This window comes from Pituophis catenifer, unplaced genomic scaffold (genome assembly GCF_029215685.1).
Source record: "Pituophis catenifer annectens isolate HBS135680 unplaced genomic scaffold, rPitCat1.0.hap2 SCAF_2, whole genome shotgun sequence".
NCBI lineage: Eukaryota > Metazoa > Chordata > Lepidosauria > Squamata > Colubridae > Pituophis > Pituophis catenifer.
Genome location: NW_027256882.1, coordinates 212,636 through 232,304, shown reverse-complemented (window position 1 = coordinate 232,304; position 19,669 = coordinate 212,636). Strand labels below are relative to the sequence as shown.

The 19,669-nt window shown below is 40.3% G+C and overlaps 1 protein-coding gene and 1 pseudogene across 1 annotated transcript; both read right to left on the bottom strand.

The window, feature by feature from the left end:
• Positions 1-421: 421 nt before the first annotated feature.
• On the bottom strand, positions 422-6,086 carry LOC139310411 (vomeronasal type-2 receptor 26-like; annotated as a pseudogene).
• Positions 6,087-15,282: 9,196 nt separating this feature from the next.
• LOC139310610 (vomeronasal type-2 receptor 26-like) lies at positions 15,283-19,409 on the bottom strand. The gene is made up of 4 exons (XM_070934800.1): positions 18,660-19,409; positions 17,781-17,993; positions 16,579-16,705; positions 15,283-16,187 (listed from the first exon to the last, which is right to left on the bottom strand). The coding sequence occupies exons 1-4, from the start codon at positions 19,407-19,409 to the stop codon at positions 15,283-15,285; spliced, it is 1,995 nt and encodes a 664-aa protein (XP_070790901.1).
• Between the last annotated feature and the right edge of the window lie 260 nt (positions 19,410-19,669).

The following is a 19,669-nucleotide window of genomic DNA, read 5'->3' as shown; positions in this document are numbered from 1 at the left end:
GAAAGGGGGAAAACACATCTATTATGACTGGGAGTCCATTTCTACCACATAAAGGACTCATTTTTTTTAAATTTAATTGAAAAAAGATTAAAGTATCAAACACCATTTAGTACATTTATTAACTGAGATTTCTGGGAAACACATGAGTGGTGCGGTGGCCTAGAGGTGGAGCTCTCGCCTCACAATCAAGAGGCTGTGAGTTCGATCCTAGATAGAGGCAGATGTTTCTCTCTCTGGGCACAACGAGAATAGATCTGCTGAACAAATCTCCGAATTGGCGTCTGGAAGGGCATCTGGCCAGTAAACACTCTGCTAGCTCCATTCACTTGTCCAGACTCCACCCCGTGAGGAATTATGGGGTCATTAAATGAAGAGGATGATGGTTTCTGGGAAACACATACACAGAACTCAATTTTCTGTTTTATTTTGACATCATACGTTCTTTTGTATTCAGATCTGGTCTTAGGAAAATAATGTAACATTTGGGGAGAAAAATTAATAGCAACAGGCTGGCACTGGAAGCCAACATGGAGAAGACTTGCACGGCTACCATATACTTCCCCTTGGTACTCAGGTAGGTGGGTACGAAGGATATCCAGACACTGCAGAAGACCATCATGCTGAAGGTGATCAGTTTAGCTTCGTTGAAGGCCCCCGGGAGGTTCCTGGCCAGGAAGGCCATTGTGAAGCAGATGACAGCCAGGAAACCCATGTAGCCAAGAGCAAGGTAGAACATGGCAACAGAGCCTTCATTACATTGCAGGATGACCTGAGAAGACTCTGAGTACATGTCCGACTCTGGGAATGGAGGAGAGGTGCCCAACCAGATGCTGCAGATGACAACTTGGACCCCAGAGCAAGAAAGTATGATAGAGTTGGCCAAGCTCTTCCCCAGCCATTTTTGTACTTTATTCCCTGGTTTTGTGGCCAAGAAGGCTAACACCACCATGACAGTTTTGGCCAGGACAGTAGAAATGGCAACTGTAAAAATGTTGCTGACTGCTGTTTGCTGGACAAGGCAAGTGGTTACTCTTGGCTGGCCGATGAATAAGAATGAGGTCAAGAATGAAAACAGGAGGGAGATGAGGAGGATGCAGGAGAGATCACGATTGCTGGCTTTGACCATGGGAGTTGCTTGAAATTTAATGAATACTCCAAAGATGAAACCTGTTGCAAAAACCAGGAAAAAGGCAAAGGAAGCTAGGATGATCCCCAACATTTCTTGGTAGGATAGGAAAGTTTCAATCTTAGGTATACAGCCATCTCGGTTGATGCTTGGATGCTGACCCACTGGGCATTTCGTGCATTTTTCAGCATCTGAAAAGAACAAGATTAACATCTACCATAAAGCAGATTCTTCCCTCACATGCAGAGTTGGAAGAAAACTAAGGATAATGTCGAAGAATGTGTGTGTCAGCCCTGGAGCCATTTTCCCCCTCCCCCTTCAGGGCTGCCACAACGGAGATGAGTCGAGCTGTGGGAACAGGAGGGGGGAGGTAGAGATAGCTGGGGGATGGTATATTAGTATAGTATATTAGGAATATGACATGCCTAATAAATCTATACTTTGAAGAACTTGCCTGCCTTGGAGTTTTGATTCCATTGAGTGTGTTACTTGGTACCCTGACAGTGTGTAGAGAAAGGAAGTATGCAGCAGTAGCTAGCAAGTTTAAGCAATCTATTGCAGAGGAGAGGAGAGGAGAGGAGAGGAGAGGAGAGGAGAGGAGAGGAGGGGAGAGGAGGGGAGAGGAGGGGAGAGGAGAGGAGAGGAGAAGAGAGCATCTTTCTGCAGAGACACCAAGAAAAAATGCCAGAGGTTCACCAATAAATAAGATGAAGAAAGAGAAATGCCATTTCTCTTCTAATTCCAATTCTTGATTGATCTGCTGTTTTTGATATCCTGCTCCCTATTTAAATTACCAGACTATTTCTTGTAACTCCCTATAAATTGTACATATTAAAAGAAATTCTTTTTTAAAGTCAAGTTTAAAAATGCTTTTCAAAACATGCTTTCATGAGCCAGTCAGAGGCCATGGTCTTCCCAAAAGTGTGCCTCTTTTTCCTGCTATCACTCACCTTCCATGGTGGAGATGGTTCCTTCTGGACAAGGGAGACAATGGTAGCAACAGATGGGTTTCCCTTCCAAAACCATCTTCATGAATCCAGGATGACAGCTTTTTACACACCTGGAAGTCGGTAGGGTCTGAGGAATGAAAGGAAGTACATCCAGAAAAATCAACATGTAGACCATCTGAATATCTCATAAAGATGATATTTGGAGTGTTGAGACCTGATCAGCTGACATGAAAACTCAAAAGCAACAAAAGAAAACACACACATTCCCCAAAATTGTAATCCTGTTTTTGCCACATTTAGTAGAATAAAATAAATATTAATCCCAGAGTGTCAGCATTTCTACCTGTCCAACGTTCCTCTGGTCAATGGTAACTTTAAAATCCTGCGTTGTCTGTTTTTCTAGACTTCCAGTTTTCATTCTTTTAACAGATTTGTTTGGAAAAACGATCCAGTTCAAAATGTCCAGGTCAGCCGTCAGATCTCCTTTCTCATCCAAATATATCCCATCTATGGAATTATTGTGAAACTGAGGGCTTTGAAGGAAAGGGTGAAGCTGGAAAGGAAAGGGAAAGAAAAGTTTAGAAAGGACATTGGAAGTATTTGTTTGTTTGTTTGTATGTATGTATCCTGCTTTTATTACATTTACAGATAATTCAAGGTGGCAAATTTATGCAACACACCTTCCTCCTCCTACTTTCCCCACAACAACATCCCTGTGAGTGAGTTGGGCTGAGAGAGAGTGACTGACCGAAGGACAGCAAGCCGGCTTTCGTAGCTAAGCTGGGAGTGGAACCTTTTGGTCTATGTTGGGGAGTATCTGAACATTTCTCTCTCTCTCTTTCAAAAACCAGATTTTATTTTCAGTTTCAAACTTGGTTAGGAGAGTATCAGTAAACATAAGAATAATAACAGTTGTTTATATCATCAGATACTAAGCATCTGGGGATGCAGATAATTAACAATCTGAACTGGTCTCTCCACACATCATCCTTAGTGAAGTGTGCAAACCAGCATCTACATTTCCAGCGTTGGATGAGGAGAGCGCATCTTTCTTCTTCTGTCCTGAACACTTTTTACAGAGGAATGATTGAGAGCGCTTTAACAAACTGCAACACTGTTTAGTTTGATGGCAGCAGTGCCTCAGATAGAAAGCCCATACAGAGAGTGGTAAGGACAGTCGAGAAGATTATAGGAAGCTTGCTTCCTGTTATTCAAGATACTGCTTACTTATAAGCGCTATGTGCTTAGAACTCAAAGCATTGTTAGAGACCCCACACACCCACTTTATGGTCTGTTTCTGTTGCTCCCCTCTGGGAGGAGGTTTCAAAGTATTTCTAGCAGGACTACCAGATTCTGTAACAGCTTTGTTCCCTATGCCATCTGTCTGGTAAACTCGCAAGATTCGTTTTTCTTGCCATGAACATGTATACATCCAAAGTAGACTGTGTTGTTTCTGTGTGTCATATAATATAGGTGGATATATACATATTTATTTATTTATTTATTTGATCATGTTTATGTAGTCTATATTGGAGGTGGTGACCCTTTGAGAGCTGTATGCAACGAAATTTCATTTTAATGTATGCCGATTAGTGTACATTCAAAGTGACAATAAAAGTTAGTCTAAGTCTAATCATGTTTAAAGATGTAGATCAGATCAATGATTGTAAAAGACTAGAGTTTTGACATACGCTCATGTTTCTGAGGTAGCTTTACATTTCATACCTTCCTTTTACAGGCACATTTTGTACCTTCATTTTAATTTAAAAGAGAACTTTTGTAAAATGATGTATATTTAGTATTTAACACCGAATAAGTTGTCGAAGATGTATATAGGAATTTCAAATTTATGAATAAAACAGAGTTGGGAGGGACTGTAGAGGTCTTCTAGTTGAACTCTCTGCTCAAGCAAGAAACCCTATACCGTTTCAGACAAATGGTTGTCCAACCTCTTCTTGAAAGTCTCCAGCAATGGAGCATCTACAACGTCTAGAGGCAAATCGTTCCACTGATTAGTTGTTTTCAGGAAATTCCTCTTTTGCTTCTCTCCTTGATAAGTTTCCATCCATTGCTTCTTCTCCTGCCTTCAGGTGCTTTGGAAAATAATGTAGGTTTGAAATACAATTGTAAGGGAGAAAGATTTTATCTTCTTTGGTGGACTTGTGATAAAGCGGCCAGATTCAAATTTTAATACAGAAGATTGTAACATGAATATAAAACTGAAACCAAGACTTTTCTTTAAGGACTTCTGGACAAGGAAATTGAAAACAAAAAACAAAAACCCATGGAACTTTGATATTGTTTATGTTGACTGCAGTAAGAATTCTTTATGCACAAAAATGGAAATATATATTAATCATCCCAATGGAAGAACAGATGGAAAAACAGATGGATTTGTTGGGTCAAATTAACTGTTTTCGTAAAAAAAAATCTAGTTTTGTTTCTACTTTTTGGGTTGCAGTTGGGTTGGATCTGAGTTTCAGGACAATTTAATTTTTCAGAATTAAATAGAAATACCTGCCAAGCCGTCAGTCTTGGAGCTTCTACCTTTATGCCTCTGTGCCTCACAGATCTCTTGAATGTGGACATATGAGCTGAATTTAAGGCCCTGCCCACAGCCCAGATGGTGCTGTAAGTGAGATAACTGTCCATAGCCAGGATCCGATCCATCTCCTCGTCCCTCAGAGCCACCAGTTCTTCTTTCTGTCTGCACCGCCTCCAGACTTTCACCGAAAAGTCATCCTTAGTGGAGGAACATGTAAAGGTTTTCTTTGAAAAGTTAACTACTGAGTCACTAAAGGGACTAAAAGCATCATAGTTCACCCATTTCCTTTTCTGTATTAGGAAGGAAAAGAGCCCACCAATGTATTTAAAGGAAGCTTTAGGAAACATCAACTCGAGACTCAGGTCCCAGTGTGCTGTGGTGATCCAGACTTTCCCTACAATAGGTCCCTGAAAATGTTGAAGTATGCATTGTAGAATAAACATTCCAAACTGGAAGGAAATTATCTCCGAACCATAAACAGCGACATTGACTTCTCTCCACTTGTAATATTTGCTAAGGGTTAAAACTAGCCGATACAGATTTAGTGGAAAGCTTTGATAGATAACTGCACAAATGCCATTCCTTAACATCAAAGAAGACATTGTCCTCATGAACCTCTCCCCCTGGTCAGTTTCTGGAGCAACAAGACCAACCATGGTCCACTTGAAATGGAGGAGAAGCTGGACCATCCCTGGGTACTGGACTCCTTCCGCAGGGAGCATCGGGTAGAAGAAAGAAAACAGAGTTTTATCCCTCAGAATCTGGGAAGCCAAACTGTAACTGATCTGAAAAGAATTAACAGAATGTCAAAGTTGGAAGGGACCTTGGAAGTCTTCTACTCCAACCCTCTGCTCAGGCAGAAATCCTTATACCTTATACCATTTCAGACAAATGTTTGTCCAACCTCTTCTTAAAAACTTCCAGTGTTGGAGCATTCACAACTGTAGGCAAGCAGATGGTGTTTGATTCAAAATTGCACATTAACAAAGAAGAGGGGGTCAACTTATCTACCGAAGTACCAGAAGGCAAGACAAGAAACAATGGATGGAAACTAATCAAGGAGAGAAGCAACTTGGAATTAAGGGGAAACTTCCTAACAGTGAGGACAATTAACCAGTGGAACAGAAGTTGCCTCCAGAAGTTGTAGGTGCTTCATCACTGGAGGTTTTTAAGAAAAGAGTGGACAGCCACTTATCTGAAATGGCACAGAGTCTCCTGCTTGAGAAGGGAGTTGAACTAGAATACTTCCAAAGTCCCTTCCAGCTCTATTCTGATTGATCTTCTAACAGTTCCTCCAAGAAAGACATACCTGAGGGATTTTGTAGGTGCCCAACAAGGTTGAAATTTGGATGGAGATGCCAGTCTCGGCCCCTTCCAGAACAGCCACAGTGTTTCTCTGCCGTCCACATCTGTAGTTGGGAACATTGGCCTCCCCGTCCGAAAGCAGATCCAGCAAAGGATCTCATTGCAATTATTCCTCCAAACAATTTTCAAACTTTGAAACTATTACACTGGGGGGGTGGGAATAATTGTTAGTTCCCTGGCATGAACTTTTGAATGAGAATCAGAGATATTTGTAAACTCTCAGAAGTTTGGCTATGTTCTTAATTGGGATGCTTGGAAACTAGGAGTAAATGTTGGTGTGGATAAACAAGAATGGCGCTATCGCATATCTGATGCAAAGAGAAAATACGGCAGCCTCTGTGGTTGGATGAGGCCTCCTCGGAGTCCAGCTCAGCTGAGGGTTGAGGTGGAAGGGAGATGCCCTTTTGTTCCTCTCTGTCTACACTCTAGCTCTGCTCATAGGACAGAAAGGACATGGAATGGGGCAAACATTGTGATTGGGTTTCTAAAATTTAACTTCTCAAAATGAGTTTCGTCACTTGCAGTGTGCAACAGAGGACAGAATCAGAAAGTAACTAAGCAAAAGGAGCAGAGAAAGGAGAGAAAGCACCTGGTGTTTTTGGAGAACTGGAACTGTAGACATTCATTGGAAATGGAGTGGCTCTAATGCAGTGCAGGACTTACTTAAGGAACTTGATTGAAGGACTTTGCTCAAAGCTTAATGATTCAAACCTAGTGTCCCTTGCAGAGATTATGTCGCTAATGAAATAATCTCCTGACTTGTAGTGATTGTCTGGATCCACTTCACCCTGCTCCAGAGTCAAGAGGCATTTGGCTTTGCGTATCTCACAGGCTCCCCTTGGCCACAGAAGCAGGAGAAGTTGAAGCAGTAGCAACATTATTTGAGCCTTCTCAGTGGCACCTGGTTTTTAACAATGGATGAGATGAAGAGGGGGAAGAAACCAAAACCTCTTCCAGGAAAGTAGCTTCAGATCCAGTCAGAGCCCAGCCAAGAGACATAAACACAGCACCTGCCTGCCCTGAAATCCAGCTCCAGATTCCCTTTCCGTCTCCAGAGTCATTTATTCATCTAGTATTGATAATATAGACCCCACCAGACATTGCTTTGAGACTGGTATTGATATCAAACCAATTTCTGACATGTTTGCGTAAAATGTTCTGAAAGTTTGCAGGAAGGTCTCTAGGGTCCTAACATAAAAACAACAAAATCACTATAATTTGGACAATTGCAAGGAAGAGAAGCATCTGAGCCCTGAATGAGTCAACAGGAGATGCTCAAAGGGAGAACTCAAAGTTGTGGCTCCAAATTTTGAAGATGGGACAATGTGGGAAACTGGAGAATTTTGCCCCAAATTTATATATATACATATGTGTGTATGTGTGTGTGTGTGTTTATGTATATATGTGTGTGTATGTGTGTATATACTTTTCCCGTGTAAGATTGAGACTATCTTGGCGATGTTTCGATGAGGTCCCACTCGTCATCTTCAGGCTGGTGTCTTCGGCTTCGTGCTTGTGCGACGAAAGTGTGATCGGAGCTGCCGTTTCTCTATAAATACTGGTGGGGAGGTGTGGGGTGCTGGCTTTGTTGCTGTGAGCGGGTTGGTTGCCTGTGTTGTTACATCTTGATTATAAAATTTAATATTTTATGAATGTTTATAATAATTGATATATACTTTAAAAATATATCCATCTAAGCAAATGAAAGAGAAAAAGGGTATGATAATTGGTTAAGATTTAAGATTTAAGTAATGGGTTTTTGGGGATAATGGCATAGTTAAATAATAGATTTGAGGGAAATAACTGAGTAAAATATTAAGTTGTATTAATTGAAAAATAAGATTTGTTAGGGATTTGTATGAATTTGTGACCGGATCAAGAGCTTTGTTTTGAAAAGATGTGTTTTATGATTATGTTTTAAAATAATAAAAAAACTTTTAATATATATATATATATATATAAAAGACAGATTTTTCCCATACCAAAGATTCTTTGTAATTAACTTCATAATCTTTAAATCAGCAGTCACTGGTGGTCCATGGACTACTGGTAGTCTGTGAGAAAATTTTGGTGGTCCGCAGAAAAATTATTTGCGGTTGTTATATTGCACTAAATCAGGGGTCCTCAAACTATGGCCCCTGGGCTGGATACATGTAATGAACGCTTGTGTTGCTGCAGAGAGTCTCCCCCTTCAGGGTCCATTTGTGTGGGGCAGACGGGGGCAGAAATTCTGACTTGGGGTCTGCTTCAGTCTCCTGGTGCAGGGCTTTGGGTGAAGGCTGGAGGGAAACACTGCTGGTGGTAAAGAGCCGGAGGGCCTTGTTCCAGTGGGAGTGGATCATGGCCTGGAACTGGCTGACCATGTCAACCTGCTGAGCTTCCAGGCCCCAGTACCTGGCCTTGAACTCCCGCAGGTCTTCCCTCTGCTTGGAAAGCTTATGCTCGTAGTCCTCAGTGAGGTGCTTCTGCTGATCCTCCTTCTTGGCCAGATCCAATTTGAACTGAGCCAGCCATTTTGCCAACTCTTTCCTATGGTGGCTGCTTAGCTCCAACAACTGCTTCCTGTTAGGGCCCTAAGGAGCCCAGGCAGGCAGGTGAGCAGTGACTGGGAGGGGAGGGTAATAGAGGCCAGCTAGGCACCCCTCAAGGTGAGTGACATTAAGTTGGCCATGCCCACCGAGTCACATGACCAGCTAGCCATGCCCACCCAGCCAGTCATTAGGAAGATCATATTAGTGGTCTGCAGGATTTAAAATTATGAATTTAGTGGTCCCTGAGGTCTGAAAGTTTGGTGACCCCTGCTTTAAATCACTTTCACAAAGCATTTATAAAGTTTTCCAACCACAACTCTCAAATCACATCTTCGCTGTATATTACAAAAGATTGCAAAAAAATAAAGTTTTTACAACGTTGGAAAGATGTGATGTTCTGACTTTTTAAATGGACTGAAGAGGATCCCACCCACTGACTGGTAAACTTCTTTCAAACGTTTGTTCATTCATTCATTCATTTATTCATTCATTCATTCATTCAGCTTACTTGCCACCCGTCTTGTTTTGAAACAACTCTGGAAAACTTATACCATTAAAATCATAAAAGAGAAATATTTCTAAAATGATTAAAATGGAAAGTAGAATCAAAATTGAATTATAGTTAAACAATAGGGAGGGAAGGAGCTGGATATGTGGGGGGGGGAATTGCCTCTTAGTTCATCAACCATCTCCATTGTGATGCTCCATCATTGGGATCTGAAGCTATCTACAGAATCAGGTCTTAAGGAACAAAAGATGGTATTTTATTTGATGCCCATAATATCCAAAATTTGAGGTAAAGTTCTGTCCCCAGTGAAATGGAAGTTCCACCCCTTGCAATGAAGGCCTGTCTACTCACCCATTATTTTTGTTTTATTTTGTTCAATTTCACCATCATTTGAGACTACAGTTGAAGTGCAGTTTTCATATAATATATAACAATATACAGAATACAAACAACGAGTGCTCCCCCACCCCTCGGGATCATTCCTGCTTCCAGAATCTTAAATCTTCTTCTGGTGGTGGTATCCCTATTCCTCCAGAAAACACATGTATCAGGAACTGTTTCCAGATTCCATTGAATTTGTTTACCTTCATTATGCCCCTCCTTACTTTAATATTGCAAGTCAATTTATCATTTATGGCAATATCCCATACTTCCTTATACCAATCTTCTAAACTATGAACACCTTGTATCTTCCAGTTCCTAGAAATCATTAGCCTCGCTGCAGTCAACAAATTTATTATCAATTCTTTAGTCTCTTTTTTACATTTTATATCTTCCAATAGTGAGAGTAATGCTACCTTTGGTGCCTCTTCTACCTTTATTCCTACAATTTCTTCTATCTCCTTAAACACCATCTTCCACAATTTTTGCACAAATTTACAATCCCACCACATATGTATATACGTTCCTTTTTCCACACAACCTCTCCAACAGTTATCTGAATAGTGCTGATTCATATTGCTTAATCTAATCAGAGTTAAGTACCACCTCCATACCATTTTGTAGTAATTCTCTTTTATTCTTACTGACATATTTCTGAACACTCTTTGTTGCCAAATTCTGTCCCAACTCTGTTGCCCTATTTGTATCTTCAAATCGGTTTCCCATATCATCTTTCCTAAATTTCCCCTCTCCTCTTCCTCCAACAATATTTTATAGATTCTGCTCATTAAGACTTTTATCCCTTTATTTTCTTCCTTTACAGTTTGATTTTTTTCAATTAATTCCTCAAACCTCGTTAACTCTCTACACTCTCCATTTTCTCTTATCCAATTTTTAGTCCATTGTTCCACTTGGCTATAATTTAACCAAGACAACTGTTTTCCTCCTAGAACCTCTTCCAATCCCCCACGTGTCCTCATTCCTCCTAACCATTCCCTTAATTTCATTTTATTTTTCTCTTTTAAAATTTCATTCACTTTATTCTTCAAATTCCCTGGGAACTTTTCCAAAATTACTACTGGTGATAATGGAGAGTTCTTCGGAAGCAACCTCCCTTTATATTTACTCCAAATTTCCCAATGAAACTTCAGAAGAGGATTGCTTATGCTCTCAGCCCATTTCTTTCCACCTTCCATAAAAAATATACTTTCCAACTTCCATTCTAATTTGGTTTTAATTTTAGATTTATCTTCCAACCATTCCAATTCCCCTATTCCTAAAATTGCCTCTATAACATGTCTAAGCCTGTTAGCAACATAATATTGGGATCTATTTGGATCCACTCCAGTCCGGCTTCAGACCTGGGTACAGCACGGAAACGGCATTGGTCGCGTTGGTGGATGATCTCTGGAGGGCCCGGGATAGGGGTTATTCCTCTATCCTGGTCCTATTAGACCTCTCAGCAGCTTTTGATACCATCGACCATGGTATCATGTTGCGCCGGCTGGAGGGACTGGGAGTGGGGGGCACCATTTTGCGGTAGTTCTCCTCCTATCTCTCCAACCGGTCAAAATCTGTGTTGACAGGGGGGCAGCGGTTGACCCCAAGGCGCCTTGTTTGTGGGGTGCCACAAGGGTCGGTCCTCTCGCCCCTCCTGTTCAACATTTATGTGAAGCTGCTGGGTGAGATCATCCGTGGTTTTGGGGTGGAGTTCCATCAGTACACTGATGATACTCAGCTGTACATTTCCACCCCAGACCATCCCAACGATGCCTTGGAAATGATGTCCCAGTGCCTGGAGGCCGTGCGGGTCTGGATGGGGAGAAACAGGCTTCGACTCAACCCTTCCAAGACCGAGTGGCTGTGGCTGCCGGTGTCCCGGTATAGCCAGCTGACGCCATCGCTGGTTATTGGGGGCGAATCATTGGCCCCCACAGAGAGGGCCCGCAACTTGGGTGTCCTCCTGGATGCACGGCTGTCTTTAGAAGAGCACATGACAGCCGTGGCCAGGGGGGCTTTTTATCAGGTTCGCCTGATACGCCAGTTGCGCCCCTTTCTGGATCAGGACTCCCTATGCACAGTCACTCAAGCACTCGTCACCTCTCATCTGGACTATTGTAATGCTCTCTACATGGGGCTCCCCTTGGGGTACACCTGGAGGCTCCAACTGGTGCAGAATGCGGCCATGCGGGGGATTATGGGAGCGACGGGGCGCTCCCATGTGACTCCTCTCCTGCGCGAGCTGCATTGGCTTCCGGTGGACTTCCGGGTGCGCTTCAAGGTGTTGGTGATTACCTTTAAAGCGCTCCATGGCTTAGGGCCAGGGTACTTACGGGACCGCCTTCTGCCACCAATAGCCTCCCACCAGCCGGTTCGCTCCCACAGAGAAGGCCTCCTCAGGGTGCCGTTGGCCAGAAAATGCCGGCTGGTGACCCCCAGGAGGAGAGCCTTCTCTGTGGTGGCACCTACCCTTTGGAACAATCTACCCCCAGAGATACGAGTGATCTCCAACCTCCGGACTTTTCGTCAGGCCCTAAAAACTTACCTTTTTCAGTTAGCCGGTCTGTCTTGATTTTATGGTTGGTTTTAAAATTTTGATATGGATTTTATATTGACAAGTTTTAAATTACAGGCCAAATTTATGTAATTATTTTAAATCTATTTTTAACTGTAATGTTATGTATAAATGTTTTTATTTTGGCTGTTCACCGCCCTGAGTCTGAAAGGGGAAGGGCGGTATAGAAGATTGATTAATAAATAAATAAATAAATAAATAAATAAATAAATAAATAAATAAATAAAATTTGATATTTGGGAGTCCTAAACCCCCCTTTTTTTGGCTTAGATACCACTTATTTTTATTTATCCTCGCTTTCTTATTCCTGTTACAATAGTTGTTCAGTATATTCTGCCAACTCTTTAACTCTAATTCTGATATTTTTATTGGTAGCATCCTAAAAGCAAAATTGATCTTTGCTAAAATCTTCATTTTTACTAAGGCAATTCTTCCAAACCATGATAAATTCAACGTTTTATATTTATTCAAACTTTCCAAAATCGCCTTCTTTAAGCTGCCTAGGTTTTCCTTTTCTAACTTCTCCAGATTTTTTGTAATTCTAACTCCCAGGTATTTAATATGATCTTTAATTCTCATTTCGCTTTGCTTCCCTTCCCAATCCTTCTCTTCCCTTTTAGTGTAATTAAACAGCATCAACTCAGTTTTGGAACAATTTATTCTTAATCCAGTTATTTCTTCAAATTCTTTTAGATGCCATCCAATTCTTTCCATTTTATCCACTATATTCTTAACTGTTAACAATGTATCATCAGCAAATATATTTAGTTTTATTTTACCTATCCCTTCTATCTTTTATCGTCATCTCTTAATGCATTGGCCAATAGTTCCATAACCAATACAAATAGGACAGATCAGAGTGGGCACCCTTGCCTTGTTCCTCTGGTGAGTTGTATCTTGTTTGTGACTCCATCATTCACTACCACGAAGGCAGAGTTCCGAAAATATAATTGATCTATTACACCTTTAAATTTATTTCCAAACCCCATTCTGTCTATTACCATCTTTAATGGATTGTACCAGCTCACACAATCGAAGGCCTTAAAGATATCTAACGCTAATATCCCCGCTTTAAGCTTTAGGTTTTTGATCTCGTGAATTACATTTAGCACCGTTCCAACCAAATTATGCATTTGACGGCCCACTACCAATCCACATTGATCTTCCCTTATATAATTACCTATAAAATTATTCATTCTTCTTACTAAAATAGTTGAAAAAATTTTTGCATCTTGATTTATTAATGATATTGGTCTGTACGAGTCAGGGAGCGTCGGATCCTTAATATTATTAACGACTGCTCCCATGATTCTAGAATCTTTTCCCCTTCTAATACTGCATTATTAGCTTTAATAATTTTGGTACTAATAATGTTTTAAATGTTTTATAGAATTCTGTTCCTAATCCGTCTACCCCAGGTGATTTACCCACCTTTAAACTTTCAATTACTTCTGCAATTTCCCTTTGCGATATACTCCTTCCATTAATTCTTTATGCTCCGTTTCCACACCCCTTTTTATATATTTCCCAATATAAGCTTCCATTCTATCCTTCTTAACTTCCTTACCTTTGTACAACTCTTGATAAAATTCCTGGAATATTTTAAATTTTCCTTTCATTGTACTACAATAATTCCCCAATTTATCTTTCACTATACCTATTGAATTTTTAGCTTTCTCCTTTTGTGTGAGCCTGGCAAGCATCTTAGAATTTTTATTGCTATTTTCAAAAAATTCTGTTTTCATATATATTAAATTATTCTGAACTTCCTCTAAGTTTTTATTCTCTAATTCTTTTTTTTTAGCTTGTAATTCTATTAATTTCAGTTTATTTCTTGTATGCCAGTACTCTTTTTCCAATTTCTTAATCTGTTCCTCTATTTTTTCCCGTAATGCAGTTTCTTGCCTTTTAACACTACAGGCTTCCCTAATAAATATTCCCCGTGTCACCGCCTTCATGGTGTCCCACACCATTCTCGTTGCTATCTCTCCTTTTTCATTAATTTCCCACAATTCTGATATCTCCTTTTGCATTTTCTCAACCACTTTCTCATTTTTAAGAATCCTTGTAGTCACCTTCCATCTAACCGCTTCTCTATAGTCTTTTTTTACCATAAAGTCTAAACTAACCACTGCATGATCTGTTGCTTTAATTACTCCCACTTCCATTCTACATAACTTAGTTGCCATATCCCTAGAAATGAAAACATAATCAATTCTAGAATAGGATTTATAGGTTGGAGAATAATATGTGAAACCGGGCTCCCCACCTTTAAGAAAATGCCACCCATCCACATAATCTTTTTCTTTTATTAATTTATTTAAAATGGTGATATTATTCCTCCTTTCAGCACTTGTGGAATTGGTCCGGTCCAATCTATTATTCATAACCATATTAAAATCTCCACCTAAAATGACATGTCCTTCTTTAAATTCTTCTATTACTTTAAACAATTCTAAAAAAAAATCTCTATTATATATTATGATTCATGTATGTTATGTATGTTAATTTCTTTTTTTATATGTTAATAATAATAATAATAATAAAAATTGAAGTGCAGTTTTCTAGTATGCTGATGTCCCAAAGGTGCTTTTTTTCAAGAGGTAACTGGACTGTTTTGTTTTTCTTTGAAAACATTTCACTTCTCATCCAAGAAGCTTCTGCAGCTCTGACTGGATGGTGAGGAATGGAAGGATTTATACTCCTTGCAGACATCTGGTCATTTGCATCCTTTTAGAGCAGGAGTGTCAAACTCATGTCATCACAGTGGCAACTCATGACGTATCGAGACTTTTTTCCCCTTCACTAAACCAGGTGGGAGCAAGACCAGCACTTGACACATCCAGCCTGCAGGCCACGAGTTTGACACCCCTGTTTCAGAGAGTCATCGAGGCCACTTGGAGGTTGATCTGTGTCCTCGGGGGTCACCTAAGTAGTGTAAGTGGGTGTGGAGCCTCCTTAGAACTGCTGAGAGGACTGTATTGAGGACTGGAGATAGATGATGTCGTATCGCTCCCCCTCACCCCAATCTCGGAAGTCTTGTCTCCTCTGCAGATGCATTATATTAATATAACTAACTAATTTCTTACATTGTCCTTCCCTAGTTTCATCACAATTTAAATTATTTAATTATTAAATAATTTATTTTACATTTTGATGATTATCTTAAGTTAGTCATACATTCTCTGTATGTTTATTTCTTTTGATTTTAAATAACCGTAATTGTCAAAACAAGCCTACAAACTCAATAATAACTGTAATAAATAATTAAGTTTTAAGAGCCTAAGAAACTACTTCATGATCAGATACCGACTTTTATCATTAAATGTTCCTTAGTATTTAGATCTGGTCTCAGCATGATAATGTAGCACTTGGGGAAGAAGATGCAGCCCAGCAGGCCAGCCCCAGAAGCCAAGATGGAGAAAACCTGCACGGCCACCATGTATTTCCCTTTGGTGCTCAAGTAGGTGGGCAGGAAGGAGATCCAGACGCTGCAGAAGACCAGCATGCTGAAGGTGATCAGTTTGGCTTCGTTGAAGGCCCCAGGCAGGTTCCTGGCCAGGAAAGCCACTGTGAAGCAAATGGCAGCAAGGAAACCCATGTAGCAGAGAACCACATAAAACATGGTCACAGAGCCTTCATTGCACTGAAGGATGATCACTCCTGATTGGGAGTGCAGGTCAAAATCAGGAAACGGAGGAGAAACTCCCAGCCAGATTGCACAAATGACAATTTCTCCAGCAGAACCAGAAAGGATGATGGAGTTGGCCAAGCTCTTCCCCAACCATCTCCTCACCCTGTTCCCTGGTTTCGTGGCCAGGAAGGCCAGCACTACCATGATTGTTTTGGCTAACACACAAGACACAGCTACTGAGAAGATGATGCTGAACATTGTTTGTCGGAGAAGGCAGGTGGCTTTCCTTGGTCGGCCAATGAAGAAAAAGGAGGACAAGAAGCAAAGCAAGAGGGAAACCAGAAGGATGAAGGACAGGTTACGGTTGTTAGCTTTGACAATGGGAGTTTCTAGGTATTTAAGGAATATGACTAAAACAAGGCCTGTTGTTAGAAACAAGAGTACAGCAAAGGAGACCAGGATGATGCCCAGATGTTCTTCATAGGACAGGAAGGTTATTCTTTTGGGGATACATTGGTTTCTGTCATCAGTGGGATATTTATCATCTGGGCACTTGGTGCATTTTTCAGTATCTGAGAAAAGAGTAAGTATTATTATTTTTATAGTCCCTCTTTTCACATTCCAAGAAAGACTTTCTTTGGATGACAGCCTTGATAGTACAAGGGTTTAGTGCACCCTGTTATTAACACAGCTGCCTGCAATTTCTGCTGGTTCGAATCTCTCCAAGGCTCAAGGTTGACTCAGCCTTCCATCCTTTCTAAGGTAGGTGAAATGAGGACCCAGTTTGTGGGGGCAATAAGCTGACTTTGTATAAAATATACAAAAGAATGAAGGCTATTGCTTAAAGCATTGTAAGCCGCCCTGAGTCTCCGGAGAAGGGCGGCATATAAATCAAATTAAAAAAAAAAAAAAACAGCTGATACTGAAAGAAAGGAAAGCCAGAGTTCCTCTTGTGTTACTCACCTTCCTGTGTGGAGATGGTCCCCTCCGGACAAGGAATACAATCATAGCAGCAAATGGGTTCTTCTTTCCGAGCCCGTTTTACAAATCCAGGATGACAATTGTCCACACATTTGGACTCAGGCAGAGACTAAGCACAAAAACAAAATCCATTCCAAAATATCTGCCAAATTTTTATTTATTATATTGATTGATTAAAATAAAATGAAAATGTGCTTAAGAAAGACACTTCTGAGCAATAGATCAGGAAAACATAAAACATTGTAAAGCCCCTCCCCTTTGAAAATAATCCAAATCCTTCTTAAAATATGAAGAAAAAAATCCTCACACACTAGAGCTGTCAACTTCAAATGAGGTATTATTTAGTTATATCTGTACACTTATATTTTCAATTCACACAGCTGCCCTGCTGGTGAAACAAGACTAAACATTACTGCCAAATTTCTAGAACTATAGTGAGGATGAGTGGAGGTGAAATCATGAGAACATGTCACTTAAAAAGGGTAAGACAGGCATATTTTCCTGCAGCCCATGGGACATGAGTATGAACCCTGTGTGGGGAAGGGATATTTCTAAGGCCAAGTGAGGGATTTAAGACAAGGTCCTTTCCATTGAAGAATTACAGTTTTGTTGTTAGTCGCTACTTGTGTCCAACTCTTTCAGTCCCCAAGAACCATAGCACTCCAGGACTCCCTGTCCTCCATTGCCTCCCAAAATTAGAACTACAATTAGATGACATGGAAAGACAGACCCACGTTTATTTACTACTTAAATTTGGAGAAATCTTTGTTTCAGTGGAAGACTTAAGGTAGCTGACAATCAAGATAAACAATTGCATTCAAGGGGTTTTTAGATGGATTACAAGCTAAGACTAAATCTAAGTAGCATTTCATTACAAATTGACCCGCATTGTCTCATTATTTCAAGAGTCAAGAAAGTTTCTGGGGGCATCAAAGTCATTATCAGTCCATAATTTTTCTAGTTTAAGGCATTATCTCAAATTGTACAAGTCATAGTGGTTCCATTTTGATTGAACACCTTGGATGACCTTCCTAGCAGCAGGAGGCCTATCCCAGTGGGGTAAAACAAAGACATGAATAACTGTGGTCAGATATGGGCTGTTAAAAAAATATCTGAGCCTGCTCTTTCAGGGGACCCTAACACCAACCATACAGACCGAGAAATTTGCCAATATTTTCAACTACCTTATTGAGCAACTTTAGCCGTGAAAGAGCATCTTGGTTGATAATAAGCCTCTGTCTTTCAAAACTCCCCAGTTGCTCTTTGATGGGATCCTCCTTGGAGAGAAATAACCAACTTATGATATTCAGATCTGCTGCTACATTTCCACTTTGGTCCAAGTATAGTTTCTCCCAGGAAAAATTGCAAAACTCATTTTTCTTCAGAAATGGATGGAACTAGAATTGAAACATCCAGGAATTTTAAAAGCAACTTGAAACATCCTAAAAGGAGGAGCAATTTTAAAGCTGAGCTAGTGAACAAGAGATGTTCAGTCCCCTCTTCACTATTAGCCTAAATAGCAATAGCACCTAGACTTATATACCACTTCACAGTGCTTTTACAGCCCTCTTTAAGTGGTTTATAGAGTCAGTATATTGCCCACAACAACCTTAAGCTGGTCAGGATCGAACTCCTGGAAGTGAGGAGTGAGTTAGCCATCAATATTTGCCTTGTGACTTCTGCACCACCATGGCTAAATGTAAAGACTGAGCAGCCATCAGTCTGAAATATTTTAATTGGATTCCAGCAGTGAGCAGGGATTAGGCTAAATGCTCCCAGGTTTAGCTGAAATTTATGAATATAAAATTCTATCATTCGAATTACAAACCTTTAAGTACATGAATTTATTTACAATGTATACATTATTTTATAATAGCAGTGTTTAATATCAAAATATAATTGTCACAGTGCCTGCTCTTTGGAACATAAACCTGTGAACTAAATCTGGCCTCCGCTTGGCCAAACCTTTTGGGTTTTTATAGAAAAATGGTTCTCCTACATCAGCATTGGATTTTTTTCTAAATAGGAAATAGGTATGATGGATCCTTGTCAGGACCCCATACCTGCCATGGCTCTAGCCTTGGAGCCCCCAATCTCTCTTTCTTCTCCATTTTTCTCCTCCTAGATATTGAGGAATATGCAACATTCAAGACATGGGCCAGAGTCTTAACAACACTATTAAAACGGTGGTCATTTTTTATCTGAATTCTATTCTTTTTCTCTTGCATGTCCAGTGGTGCTATCTGGGTGCATCGTCTCCGGCCCTTGACAGAAAGGACATGCTTTGAAAAGGAACAGCGAAAAGACTGGTCTTCAAATTTGGAATCCTGAAAAAGATTGGGTTGAAAGGCATCATCATTTGGCCATTTTCTTTCTTGAAAAGGAAAGTTCCAAATGCTATGGATATATTTGAACTGTGTATCCCTTTTAATTGTCAATTTCTGCACAATTGTGGCGATCCAGACTTTCCCTTCAATGGGTCCTGGCAAACCTTCAATTGCTAAATGAATGTCGTGAATTCTATTCACAATGGAAGCAAATTCTATGGAATGAACAAAGACATTGACTTTTCTCCACTTAGAGATGGCATTTCTGAGAGGTTCTGTAGCTCTAGCCATTGAGAATTGTTGTGAGATAACCACACAAATTCCATTTCTGACAAGCATAGGAGTGAAAGTTCTCATGAAATTCTCTCCCTCCTCTGTGTCTGGTGCAAAGAGACCAATCAAAGTCCATCTGAAATGGAGGAGGAGTTGGACAATTCCTGGATACTGGATCCCATTTTTTGGAAGCATCTGATGGAAAAAAGGCATTTGACTTTTATCACTCAGAGCCTCTGAAACAATTCTATAACTGATCTGGAGAAGCAATGAAGAATGGTGTATTATGGTTAGATCAGATCAAGTCCAAAATGTAAGCTTTTAACACATGCAGTGTGGTTCTCCTGAACATATTGGAGTAGTCCAGCAGTCACCAACTGGTTGTCCACGGACCACTGGTGGTCTGTGAGAAAATGTTGGTGGTCTGCAGAAAAATTATTTGCATTTTTTATATTGCACTAAATACGATTTAT